General features: G+C 33.6%; 1 protein-coding gene across 4 annotated transcripts; it reads left to right on the plus strand.

Annotated features, from left to right (window-relative positions):
• The first annotated feature begins 1,813 nt into the window (after positions 1 to 1,813).
• Positions 1,814 to 12,963, plus strand: sirt5 (sirtuin 5). 4 transcript variants are annotated; one of them, XM_051139477.1, is made up of 11 exons: positions 1,814 to 1,990; positions 2,134 to 2,220; positions 4,631 to 4,756; positions 4,851 to 4,984; positions 6,385 to 6,456; positions 8,213 to 8,366; positions 8,543 to 8,630; positions 8,735 to 8,788; positions 9,528 to 9,651; positions 11,819 to 11,934; positions 12,153 to 12,963. In XM_051139477.1, the coding sequence occupies exons 3-11, from the start codon at positions 4,657 to 4,659 to the stop codon at positions 12,223 to 12,225; spliced, it is 915 nt and encodes a 304-aa protein (XP_050995434.1). In that variant the 5' UTR covers positions 1,814 to 1,990; positions 2,134 to 2,220; positions 4,631 to 4,656; the 3' UTR covers positions 12,226 to 12,963. The 4 variants fall into 4 exon arrangements, with proteins under 4 accessions (XP_050995434.1, XP_050995431.1, XP_050995433.1 ...); XM_051139474.1 differs by having other exon boundaries at positions 2,134 to 2,230; positions 12,153 to 12,962; XM_051139476.1 differs by having other exon boundaries at positions 2,134 to 2,186; positions 12,153 to 12,962.
• Positions 12,964 to 13,827: the final 864 nt, after the last annotated feature.

The raw sequence follows: 13,827 nt of genomic DNA on the forward strand, positions 1-13,827 counted from the left end.
ACATGCATTAAAAAAATTATATATACACACACACACACACACACACACACACACACACACACACACACACAGCATATAAAAGCAAATTACATTATTAATTGTTAAGTATAAAGAATATACTGGGAATGGATAACAAATAGAAAACAGGAATCATCATTGTTTAAATATAATTCACAAGCACAATAAATGTGACCCTGGATCACAAAACCAGTCATAATGGTCATTTTTTCAAAATTGTGATTTATACATTATATGAAAGCTGAATAAATAAGCTTTCCATTGATGTATGGTTTGTTAGGAAAGGACAATATTTGGCCGAGATACAACTATTTAAATATCAGGAATCTGAGGATGCAAAAAAACTCTAAATACTGAAAAAAATTGCCTTTGAAGTTCTTTAAATAATGTTCTTAACAATATATATGACTAATCAAAAATTAAGTTTTTATACATTTACAGTAGGAATTTTACAAAATATCTTCATGGAACATGATATTTACTTATTTTCATAATGATTTTTGCCATAAAAGAAAAATCAATAATTTTGACCCTTACAATGTATTTTTGGCTATTGCTACAAATAAACCCCAGCGACTTAAGACTGGTTTTGTGGTCCAGGGTCACAAATAATAAATACATACATTAAAAATGATATATATATGTGACCCTGGACCACAAAACCAGTCTTAAGTAGCACGGGTATATTTGTAGCAATAGCCAAAAATACATTGTATGGGTCAAAATTATTGATTTTTCATTTAAATTAAGTAAAGATCATGTTCCATTTTTGTAAATTTCCTACTGTAAATATATAAAAACTTAATTTTTGATTAGCATTATGCATATGCAAAGAAGTTCATTTGGAAAACTTTAAAGGCGATTTTTCTTAATATTTTGAATTTTTTGCACCCTCAGTTTCCATATTGAAATAGTTGTAATTTTATATAATATAATATATATTTATTTTATATATTTATATATATTTTCTATATTTACTATATATTTGTATATGTAATTATGTAATTTTTACAATATAATTTTTAAAATTATATATATATTGGGAATGGATAACGGGGCACAGTGGGGGCAGTAGGACTAGGGCCTACATCGAAAAGTTTAATTTCAAATTAATTTTACATGACTTACCATGTGGGCTATCAATTTAATCAGTCTTTTTTTCTACATATTTCAAGCGTCTAATTGTATTTTTAATTGTGACAGTATTATGTTCTCCACGCTAGAGGTCGGTCTTTCCATAACCGGCTGTCTTCACCAGTCTTGACCACCAGTCAGTTCTTCTCAAATACCTTAGAATGGAAAGTAAAAATGGGCGGGGTTTAGTGGCTCAAATGTTTTCTCTTATTGGTCAAGTATTATGTGTCTAAACAATATTTATCATATTTAAAATTTCACAGTTTAATATAAATGTACTGGTTGTTAATGTTTATTAGTGTCATTATTCAGTTTTAAATTAATGTTCCGACCAACGCTAAAGACGCGCATAGACACGTGATACATGTTACTTTTCTCCGCGATGTTCATGATGGATCATTCACAGTCGAATGTGATTACTGGATAAGATTTTCAAATGTGACTTTATAGGAATGACTGTGGTGAGTAAGTCTGTTCGTTGCTCTTGACAACATCCGTTGAAATTAGTTTATTTAATCTTGTATACTCTATTTTGAACAAATATCCTCAATGACTTAAAATACGTCGCGATATTTGAATGTGGCTCAATGGAGGATTAAGCTCTTTGAGCCACCAGCCGCCTCTCAGAGGTGTTTAATATGAAAGTTAATAATAACATTTGTCGTCTTATGGTTCGTGTTGTGCGTGCAATTTTGTCTCAAAGCTGATGGCAGTGCACCCGTCTTCCACTGGCTCTTAACAGCAACTGAGTGGATGTAATAAATACATATTTCATCTTCTGCTCTGCTGGACTGTATCTACACTATCTGTGTGACAGAAGTCACCTCAGAACACGCAGGTAAGTGTTACTTTCATTTCATTCTGTTAGATAACTGTGTTTATAGTCATGTGGCAAAGCATCAGCATGTATTACACATTTCTGCTGCTTTCTTGTTTATGTTTGGCTTATCAAGTGTTTTTTTGTTTTGTTTTTTTTTTCAGATTACAAGTGGTTATTTAATAGCAGGGAACTATTGTGCACATTAACTTGCCAAGTTAGTGTCTGCAGAGCTGTGGTCATTTTACAAGGTCCTTCAAGGTCCACATATGTTTATTAAAGTTTTACTTTATTGCACTATCCCACTTCTGTCTGCTTTTCATGCTCCTGTGATCCTGCAATAGTGCCACAAATCTAGTGCATGATCACTCATGTGACGAAAAATTAATAGCTTGTGCTGTTTTATTAAGGAACTATGTCAAATAAAGGGGTAAACCATACCATAATCAGAAATATGCTCAGGTCAAGCAGGCCCTTACTTGATTATTTACACATTGGCAAGAAAATGAACGGGATGAAATGTAATAGGTTGTAAATAAAGAAATAAGCATGGTTCCCAACAGAATAGAAATAAAAGCTTACGTTAATTTTGTTAATATTATCAAAGATAATCTAAAAATGTAAAAAATATCTAACGAGTTTGTCATTTTATCAAACACAGTCAAGTGTTTTTAAGTGTCACAAACCAGCTGATAAGTCAAACCTCACAAAATTCATCAAGCCAAAAATTACAGATGTTTGTTGTTGTTAAATTCACACCAAAAATAGATACAGTTGAGGACATGGCAAAACCCTGTGACAGGATTACCAAGTAGAACAATATTCCCCAAAAAAACATTATAAACAATATTCCTAAAATATCTCAGGTTTGAAACATTTTCATTTTAGTGGAAAAACAACCACAACAAAAACAGCTGGAATATTTTATAGTAGTTACAATATTTAAAATCCACATAATTATTGTATTGTTATAAAACAAACTAATTTAACAAACTAATGCAGTTTACAGATTTGGTGTTTTCTGTTTTCATTTTTTTTTTTTTATGGATTCCATTTAAATGGGTTAATTAAACGTTTTATTTAAAATCTTAACTTTAACAATGCAGTAAATCTTTTAAAATGTATTTAAATAAATATGTACATACTGCATATAAAAAAAATAACATTTTATTTTATTTATTTATTTTTTGAGAAAAAAAAAAACTGCACAAAGGATTTATATATATATTTTTATTTTAAATAGCAAAAATTATAAATAGCATAAAGCAATTAAATGTAGCCAAATTAATATAAATAAAATAGAACATTATTTGTTTTATAGTATTTTTTGTTTTACAAAGCGCTGCACAACAGAGGGTTTTTTATGATCATTATAGATAGCAACATATTTCATATTAGTAACAGGAGTCATAGTTTCTTAAAGGAGAATTTCACTTCCAGAACAAAAATTTACAGATAATTTACTCACCCCCCTTGTCATCCAAGATGACATCCAAGATTGACTCACTCAATAACCTGCAAGATTGCTTTCCTTTCAGCAATGTCTTTTTTGAAACTAAGCTACTTTTGCATGTACAATATACTTACCCCGTTGTCATTCAAGATGTTCATGTCTTTCTGTCTTCATTCGTAAAGAAATTATGTTTTTAGAGGAAAACATTTCAGGATTTTTCTCCATATAGTGGACTTCTGTGGTGTCCGCAAGTTTGAACTTCCATCGGTTATTTTCTAAAATTGATTTTTTCTAAAATTATTTTAATAATTATTTATAAAAAAAAAAATTGACAATTTATATACTTTTTACCCTCAAATGCTCGTCAAATACTCTGTGTATTCCCGTTCAAGACAGTTAGAGTATGTCGAAAAACTCCCATCTCATTTTCTTCTCCAACTTCAAAATCGTCCTACATTGCTGTTTTACCTTTTTTTTCTGTAAAGGGCGTTTGATGATCTTTGCACGTTCACTTTGTAAACACTGGGTCGATACTTCTGCAGCGATGTAGGACGGATTTTGAAGTTGGAGAAGTAAATGAGATAGGAGTTCTTTGACATACCTTAACTGTATTGCACCACAATACACAGAGTTCACGCAGAGCTAGACAAGAAGAGCATCTGAGGTTAAAAAGTTTATAAATGTCAATTTTTTTTAGAAAATAAACAATCATTTCACTAGATAAGACCCTTCTTCTTTGGCCCTTTGAAACCACATTTAAACTGCATTTTGGAAGTTCAGACACCATTGAAGTCCACCAAATGGAGAAAAATCCTGGAATGTTTTCCTCAAAAAACATAATTTCTTTATGACTGAAGACAGAAATACATGAACATCTTAGATGAAGTGGTGGTGAGTAAAGTATCTGTAAATTTTTGTTCTGGAAGTGAATTTCTCCTTTAATAGTATAACGTATGTTATAATTTCTTCAACTTTAAGTGAGCCTTTTATTCTAACTTATAAAGTTTTTGTCACTTTGTGAGATCATGAATAGAAGAAGGATATCATTCCAGAATTTCCCAACCTGACAGCCTAGTTCCTGGACACACCTTCTTTTCTAGCAAACAGAAAGAGGAAGTGTTTTAAATCTCATTCTCTGATTCTGTGTGTGTCTGCTGGTGAGTATGTTTCTTTTCAGGTTGTTTGTATATATTTCTCTGATTTTCCAGCTGTGCAGCGTGACATTTAACCCTCGATGATTGTGCGGCAGTTGACGCGTAGGGGACTGACCTCTCATCTGTGTGCGGCAGTGAGACTGAACTGGAGCTCTCCAAAGATGGCCAGACCAAGCTCAAGTAAAACACTAACTCTTTTAAAACCGTCTTCAGTGCGTATGTATGGCAGTGGATGGCCTGTGAATTAATGGTTTACAATTTGTTTCATTTGCAGATTTAGCAGAGTTTCGTGAGGATTTTGCTAAGGCCAAGCACATTGCTATCATTACGGGGGCCGGAGTGAGTGCAGAGAGTGGAGTACCAACCTTTAGAGGACAGGGGGGCTACTGGAGGAAGTGGCAGGCACAGGTAACACACACACATTGTATATACATCATGCGTTTGAGTTACATCTAAAAATTATCCTCTTTGTGATGATCCCTCCTGTTGATAAATATAAAGGCAGCTGTATATTTTTGTTTAAAAATCAGTTTGCACTGTGTGAGGAGAATATAAAATGTATTATTATTTTCCAAAATTAATAATAATTCTTTTGTTTTTAAAAATATTATTTTATTAAAATATAAAAAAGAAAAAAGTTAATTAAGTTGACAATGTATGTGAGTTTAACATATGTTATTTTTATTTTAGAAAATTATTTAATAAAAAAAGAAAAATAACAAATACAAATTAATTGCAATTTATGTCTTGATTTCTGACGTCTTTAGAAACCGTAATAAAATAGTATCAAGTTTAATGAATGTGAATGTACATTATCATTATTAATGTTGTCACAATACCAAAATTTTAGTTGTAGGAACCAGTATGCGTTAAAAAAACAAACACACAAACAAAAAAAAACACTGTATTATAATATATCAAACCTATCTATTAATATAATAAAATATTATATTTTAATTAACATTAACCGGAAATTCAAATCATTTAAAAAAACTACTACATTAATTAGACAATGTACATCTATGCTATCACTTTTTATTAATTTAACACATCCTTGGTGAATACAAGTATTAATTTCTTTCAAAAAAAGAAAGAATAAAAATGCACTGACCCCAAACTTTTGAACAGTAGTGTATATTGTTAGAAAAGATCTCTTTTTTAAATAAATGCTGTTCTTTTTACCTTTTTATTCATCGAAGAATCCTGAATCAAAAGTATAAAAAAAAGTATTAAGCAGCACAGCTGTTTCCAGCACTGATAATAAATCAGTATATTAGAATGATTTCTGAAGGATCATATGACACTGAAAACGAATTATGCTGAAAAATTCAGCTTTGATCACAGAAATAAATTAGATTTTGAATGTATATTAAAATAGAAGGATGTTGTTTTACATCATAGTATTTCACAATATATTTTTTTCTGTATTTTTGATCAAATAAATGCAGCCTTGATGAGCGTTAGAAAACTATTTAAAATACAATAAAAATCTTACTGATTCCAAATCAGTATTAAGTATATTAAAATGAACAATTTAATCAACATTTTTATCATCAACATCAACATCAGTTCAACATTTTTAAAGTTTAATCAAATGAAAATGTAACAAAACAGAACACTGCAGTTTTTTTAAGTGCTGCACAGCAGAATATATATATATATATATATATATATATTTATTCTAAATAGTCCTGTAATACTTTTCTGTCATAATTATTCAAGTTCTTAATTTTTACACCACATGCACATAAGCAAACGTTAATAACAAAAATAATATATGTCTTTCTTTTAATCTCTTTGTCTTTCAGGATTTGGCAACCCCTGAAGCTTTCTCTCGAGATCCTTCTTTAGTATGGGAATTTTACCATTACAGGCGTGAGGTGGGTTACACATTACTGACAAATGGTTACCAATATCGTAATTCCATTTGTTTCTTTCAATAATTAATTCACTGTTATATATAATTCACTTTAACGTTATAGTAATTCTCAAATGAGACTACTACTTTTACTTTTTCTTCTGTATGCATATTGTGCATCCTTAGAATTGCAGTAAGGAATCTGAAAGATCCTGGAAAGTCAGTGTTTATTTCTGGGACTGAAATTCACACAGCATCCACAAGGGGGTGGAGTTACTTCACAATAGTAGATCAGTTATGAAATGCATGCATGCATTTTTTAAATTAACCCTTAAGACCTAGAACATTTTCAGGGCACCTGACACGCCTGCACTTTTCTGTGCTTTTTCAGACCTATTCTCCTATGTACTCAAACAGAAACTCCTGAAGTTTGGATTTTTTATTTCTTTAGAAAGTTTATGTGTGTTTTACACTTCCGAATCAAATTTGGCTACATATAACATTCCCCAAGCAAGTTATAGCCATTTATTACAATATTGTTATAGGCGACTTTCAGTGAAAAATAGGTATCATTTACTGACAATATAATGTGTTCAAAAATGTTTAGGAAGTAAAGTAAATGGAAACAGTTACATAATAACAAAACCGTAAAAAAAAAGTTATTTTTTTTTTTTAGAGAAATATAATTTTCAATCTGAGTATGAACAACAAACGCAAGTAGTGAAAACAGTTGCACAAATGGTCTTGTGCAACAAATATACAAACAGTACAAATAATTCACAAACTACACAAAAATGAGAGAAAAATATACAGAGTGCAACAGAAAAAAATGATCTTTATAAACTACATAAGAATAATTTACATAATATAATGGATCGATCTGTGCTGGCTGTATTCCCTGTTTTACCGGGACAGCGCATAGTCACGTGAAAACAAATTCCAGTGCTTTATCCGATATTTACTGCTGTTTCATCCTTGTTTTTGGTTTGTTTTATGTCGAAGTGCTCTGTCATGTGTTCTTCTGTGCTTTTTCAGAGAGTGCTGCCATGCAAATGTGTTATTTTGTGTTTGTTTTCATGCACGCACGGCGTATTTTACTTTCACCTTGAGTTTGTTCAAATTTCCAAAGAAACATGTTAATTGGTGGTTCAAAAGTCCAAAACCTAATTTTATCAGTTGAATAGATGACAGTTTGAACCAATCTGGGCACAGGGGTGTGACTAAGCGTTAACAATCGTTCCTGTTTGGCTCAGAGGAACAAAATACATTGGTTTCTTCTGACGAATCAAAGCAATCAAAATGTGATGACGTAATCACGTTCACGCAATCTAAATAAGACAAAAGTGTTACGGAAGAAAAGCAGAGAGTCTCAGCTTTGCGGTACTTTTTAAAGTGTTCAGATTGGATTAGTGGTTCATTAAATATTTTAGAACAATAGTTGTCACAATACCAACATTTTAGCTGTAGGTACCAATACAAGTGAAAAACAAAACAAACCAAACACAATATATCAAACCTATCTAAAATTTAATAATACAACAAAATATGATGCAATATTTAAAATAATAGTAACTGAAAAACAAAACTATTACTATATTATTAATATTTTTACTAGCGACTTTCTGCATCACATGTCATTATGTATTTGAACTTAGGGGTTGCAGTTAAAAAATTAAGAATAATCATTAAACAAATTAATGTTTGGTTGCATCCTAATAACATCTTAATTTTTTTCATTATTTTTTAAATATTTTAATTAATTGTATTTAATTTTACAGGTTATGCGCAGCAAGATGCCAAACCCAGCACACCTGGCTATAGCAGAGTGTGAGTCCCGACTCAGCAAGCAAGGGCGCTCTGTTGTGATCATCACTCAGAACATAGATGAACTGCACCATCGTGCTGGTTCCAAACATGTCTATGAAATCCACGGTGAGACAATAACCAGGACCGGAGCATAACAGCATTACAGTACATTTATTATTGGTTATCATCTGATCAACAGAACTGAACATGATAGGGCATGTATTTGCTTGGTGGGGCTTTTTCCAATCATTTCTTCAAATTGAGATTATTTCCTTTAAAAAAAGCTCTCTTTTTCTCTCTAGGAAGTCTGTTTAAAACCCGCTGTATGAGCTGTGGAGAAGTCAAAGCCAACCACAAGAGTCCAATCTGTCCTGCTCTGGAGGGGAAAGGGTAAAAGCTCATGCAAACACCACACCATTATTTAATCAAATATTTAAACCACAAGAGACTGCACTCTCTTTATTTGCTTTTCTCTTTCTTTATTCAATTCTCAGAGAGCCTGACCCCAGTGCCAAGGATGCCAGAATACCAGTGGAGAACCTGCCCAGGTTTGTGATTTATAGGCTTTGTTAAATGCAGCTTAACTGTGTAAACTGATTAGTCAGAAAGTGCAGTATATTGTTGCAGCCTCATGTTGTTCCAAACCCGTAAGACCTTCATTCGTCTTCAGAACACAAATTAAGATATTTTGATAAAATCCGAGAGCTGACCCTGCATAGTCAGCAATGCAACTGACACATTCAAGACCCAGAAAGGTAGTAAGGACATCAATAGCCCATGTGACATCAGTGGTTCAACTGTAATTTAACAAAGCTACGAGAATACAAATGTTTGTGTGCAAGGACAAACAAAAATAACAACTTTATTCAACAATTTCTTCTGTTCCGTGCCAGTCTTCAAAGTGCGTTCACAAGAGCATAAAAAAATTAGACTGCCTGCTTTGACTAACAACTCGTCCGAACATCACCCAATACTGGCTACAAATCAGGCAATATGTCCTGTACCGTAACAAATCTAATCAGATGCTGCTGGAATGCAGAACTCTGGTTTGCTGTATAAATTAGAGAGGCAGTATAGTAGGATAGTCATTTAATATGAAATTAGGACTGCTTTGCAGGAAACCTCAACAAGCCTAATAGTTGGACTTCATAAGGAAATAAAAAAAAAAGATCAATACAGAAATAACTTGAAAACAGTATCACTTTTTCGCCAGCAGTGGGCAGTATATATCTATTTGTCTTAATGTTTCATGTTCAAAGATGTTAGTTTTGTACTTTGTGTTTATAGGTGTGAAAGGAGTAGCTGTAATGGATTGCTGAGGCCTCATGTGGTTTGGTTCGGAGAGACTCTGGATTCAGATATTCTCACTGCTGTGGAGCAGGAGCTGGAACAATGTGATCTCTGCTTAGTGGTGAGTGATGATAAGTTAATACATGAAACTCTAATACAGAACCAAGTGAGCTGCCTACCTAGAAAGGACTTTAAAGGGATAGTTCACGCAAAAATAAAAATTCTGTCATTAATTACTCACCCTCATGTGATTCTAAACCTGTAAGACCTTTGTTCATCTTTGGAACAAAGTTAAAATATTTTTGAGGAAGTCTAAAAGCTTTCTGACCCTGCATAGACAGCAACACAACTGACACGTTGAAAACCCAAAAAGGTAGTAAGGACATTGTTAAAATAGTCCATGTGACATCAGTGGTTCAACCTCAATTTTACGAAGCTACGAGAATACTTTTTGTGTGCAAAGAAAACAAAAATAACGACTTCAACAATTTCTTAATTTGTGTTCTGAAGATGAACGAAGGTCTTACGAGTTTGGAACGACATGAGGGTAAGAGTAATTAACGACAGAATCTCTTTAAGGCATCAGGAATATGCCAGAACTTAGGCTATAAAAACTTATTCGGCCAGCTATAATATCTTACTTCGAAGAAGTCCAGAATTGGCATCATGTTTTTATTTTAAGCTTACTGAGGTACTGAGTTGTTAGATTAGCAACAGGCTAACACTAAACTCTATTTGAATCAATTACCAGAGATCAGTTCTACACAACCAGTCAGTAATTTTTACAAGCCTTCAAGGATTAGTTCACTTTCAGAACAAAAATTTACAGATAATGTACTCACCCTGTTGTCATCCAAGATGTTCATGTCTTTCTTTCTTCAGTCGTAAAGAAATTGTTTTTTGAGGAAAACATTTCCGGAAACATTTCTCTCCATATAGTGGACTTCTATGGTGCCCCCCGAGTTTGAACGTCCAAAATGCAGCTTCAAAGGGATCCCAGCCGAGGAATTGAAACAATTGGTTTATACTTTTTAACCTCAAATGCTCGTCTTGTCTAGCTCTGCCGTGCACATGCATACTCTGGGTCAGTACATTTACCATCTCATTTTCTCCTCCAACTTTAAAATCATCCTCGCTGCAGAGGTACCAACCCAGTGTTTACAAAGTGAACATGCAAAGTAGGTGAAACGCCCTTTACAAAAAAAGGTAAAACAGCGATATAGGATGATTTTGAAGTTGAAGAAGAAAATGAGATGGGATTTTTCGACATATCCTAACTGTATTGACCCAGAGTACGCATGTGCACGGCGGAGCTAGAGAAGACGAGCATGTGAGGTTAAAAAGTATATAAATTTGTATATTTTTTTTAGAAAATGACCCATTGTTTTGCCAGATTCAGTAGACCCTTCGCTAGACCTTTATTCCTTGGCTGGGGTCATTTAGAGCCCTTTGAAGCTGCATTTAAACTGTATTTTGGACGTTCAAACTCCTGGGCATCACTGAAGTCCACTATATGGAGATAATTCCTGAAATGTTTTCCTCAGAAAACGTAATTTCTTTACGAAGAAAGAAAATGCATGAACATCTTGGATGACAACGGGGTGAGTACATTATCTGTAAATTTATGATTTGGAAGTGAGCTACTCCTTTCAGCATGCAAAAGTAGCTTAATTTCAAGACATTGCTGAAAGGAAAGCTATCTTGCAGTTTATTGAGTGAGTCAGATGTTGATTTAGTAACCGCTCTGTGGAATTTAGCGAATTAATTTATTGAAAGACTCTTTAAAACAGTAAAACGAGTTAAAACGAATCATTTAGAGCTGTTCAAATGGGTCATTTGTTTGTGACATTACTGGAGTTTGTTTTATGTGCAGCTCGTGAAGTGCCCAGTCTTTTTATCACATCACATTCAATTCAGACTGCAAAATCACATTTACTATTCGAGTAAATGTGATTTATGTTTTTTACACTGTGGCTCTAGAGATTCAGCATTGCAGGAAACCCTAGCATAACCGTAACAGAAACAATACAACACTATAAAGAAATTCATAGCGGTAAAAGAGATAGTTCTCCCCAAAATGAAAATTACTCACTCATTCCAAACCTGTAAGACCTTCTTCATCTTCAGAACACAATTTAATGAATTTCAAGAGCTTTCCAACCCTGCAAAGACAGCAATGCAACTGCCATGTTCAAGACCCAGAAAGGCGCGCGTGTTGACAGCTTTTACGTAACGAATTTGTCACCTCCAACTGTATTCTCTGTGTCACATTGTTTTCTCGTCTCTAGGTGGGCACCTCCTCCATAGTTTACCCAGCAGCCATGTTCGCTCCTCAGGTGGCAGTTAGAGGAGTGCCTGTAGCTGAATTCAACATGGAGAGCACACCTGCTACTATGCGCTTTAAGTAAGACATACAAATACACAAACTATCACTTTACATGAGTCACAGAGATGCCTCTCAGTCAGCCCATTCAACAGGAGAATGCGGAGCTGCTCTATTGCACGTAAGCCACCGCACAGACTGTCTCGCTGTCGCATTTGAGCAAACACTGAACGGTAGATTTCACAAAACAAATTGAACACCTGCGTGTGGTTTATTTGAGATGTGTTTCTCACCAACAGATATCACTTTGAGGGTCCTTGTGGTGTCATACTGCCTCCCGCCCTGGAACGCCACGAGAGCGAGATCATTTAAGGAGAAAGAAGGCAGGGCTCACTGCATAGAGCACTTTAACTGAGAGCACATGAACAGGCACTGGAATTTGGTTCATGCCTTCATGTGATTATGGTTTGTGTGCTTTGAAGATTTACTGCAAAATTAGGCCAAAATTAAATTTTAAATAGTGTCTTCTTGAGTGTTTGCTTGGCCTGTTTACCAGCGTTTCGTGTAAGTTGTGTCTTGGTAGATTTTTTCCAGCTGATTCATGGGTAACTTCTTAGTGTTTCCACAGTTATGGAAAACGTGGCAATTTGCAAATCGTAATTTCCAGACTCAGGTAACTCAATGAAAATATTTGTATTCGAGTTATGGAAATTTCCTTCGTGAGTAAGTTTTCAATACAATTAGCTCTGAAATATTTATCAGCTAAAAATAACTGGCTGGAAAAATCATGGAAATCGATTGGTCAAATGTTGTGGAAACCCTGAATGTAGGACTAGACACTGGTGCGTTATAATGATTTTGAATGAGCTGTATCAGGACAGGCACACACAGATACAGTGGATGTGGAGTCAAAAGTTTTATTTTAAATAAAATGACCATGAAATAAAGCGTCTAAGGGGAATACTTGAGAACACATGAGAGATATGAACAGGATTTATAATTGGTTTTCCTTTAAATTCTGTGGTGTTAGGTGTAAAAGCTCCAGGTTTCCTTTGCTTGTTTGTAGGACTTGGACAGTTTAAAAAAAAAAAAAGGTGATTATGTATCATTATGACTTTAATGATAATAATATTGATGTTTTATTACAATTAAAATGTAGTATATAAATAATACAACTGTTGAATTAAAGAAATACTACTTTTGTGTTTAAGTATTTAAGAAAAATAATAAATAATAACTTCATTTTACAGTAAAATTACACTTCTAACTAGGGTTTGGCGATATACCAGTAGACACGATTAACTATTAGAAATTTGCCAATCTGTAAACATTTGTCTTCTCAGTTAGTCACTCACAAAACGTTGCTGTGCTATGTGGTCACAAAAACCTGTCGTTTGCACACGTTTTTAAGCATTGCAGTTTAAAAGCAAGTGATTTTAAGTCAATAGCTATGTTTCCATTCAAACATGTGAATTTAACTTGTGTGCAAAACTGGAATATTGCACAAAACATTTGCGATTAAATCACCGTTTCCATTCAGCTATTCAAGGAGAACAAATTCGTCACTTCCTGAGAAATAGGAGAAGTGAATATAATAAGTTTCATATTGAGTGCACCTCAGAGCAAGCAGACGAAACAATAAATGCGGTCATTGTTTTCGGAGGTAGATGGCTGCTGTTTGGGAATGCAGTCATGTAAGACAGTTACACAGAAATACTTTGACAGACATTGCTCAGACATTTCAGAGCAATAAAAAAACATTTCAAATGCTGTGCAGTGAGATCGGTCCGCTGGTTAGTCAAGTTATCCCATCCCATCATGCAAAATCACATGACTTTTTGCTAATGGTGGAATTTATTTGGTAAATTTTTCTTATCAGATAAAAAGTTTTGTGCACATACGTTTTTAATGCACATTTTTAGAATTCATGTACATCTTGGCATTTCCATCCGGCGTTTTTTTTTTTTTTTTTAA

The sequence above is a fragment of the Labeo rohita genome, chromosome 20 (assembly GCF_022985175.1).
Source record: "Labeo rohita strain BAU-BD-2019 chromosome 20, IGBB_LRoh.1.0, whole genome shotgun sequence".
Classification (NCBI taxonomy): domain Eukaryota; kingdom Metazoa; phylum Chordata; class Actinopteri; order Cypriniformes; family Cyprinidae; genus Labeo; species Labeo rohita.

Bases quoted from the DNA above. Each gene is read 5' to 3' on its own strand.
- sirt5 (XM_051139477.1), top strand. From the start codon at position 4,657: ATGATTGTGCGGCAGTTGACGCGTAGGGGACTGACCTCTCATCTGTGT. The intron at 4,985-6,384 runs GTAACACACACA...TTTGTCTTTCAG, and splicing joins GGAGGAAGTGGCAGGCACAG to GATTTGGCAACCCCTGAAGC. The intron at 6,457-8,212 runs GTGGGTTACACA...TTAATTTTACAG, and splicing joins TTTACCATTACAGGCGTGAG to GTTATGCGCAGCAAGATGCC.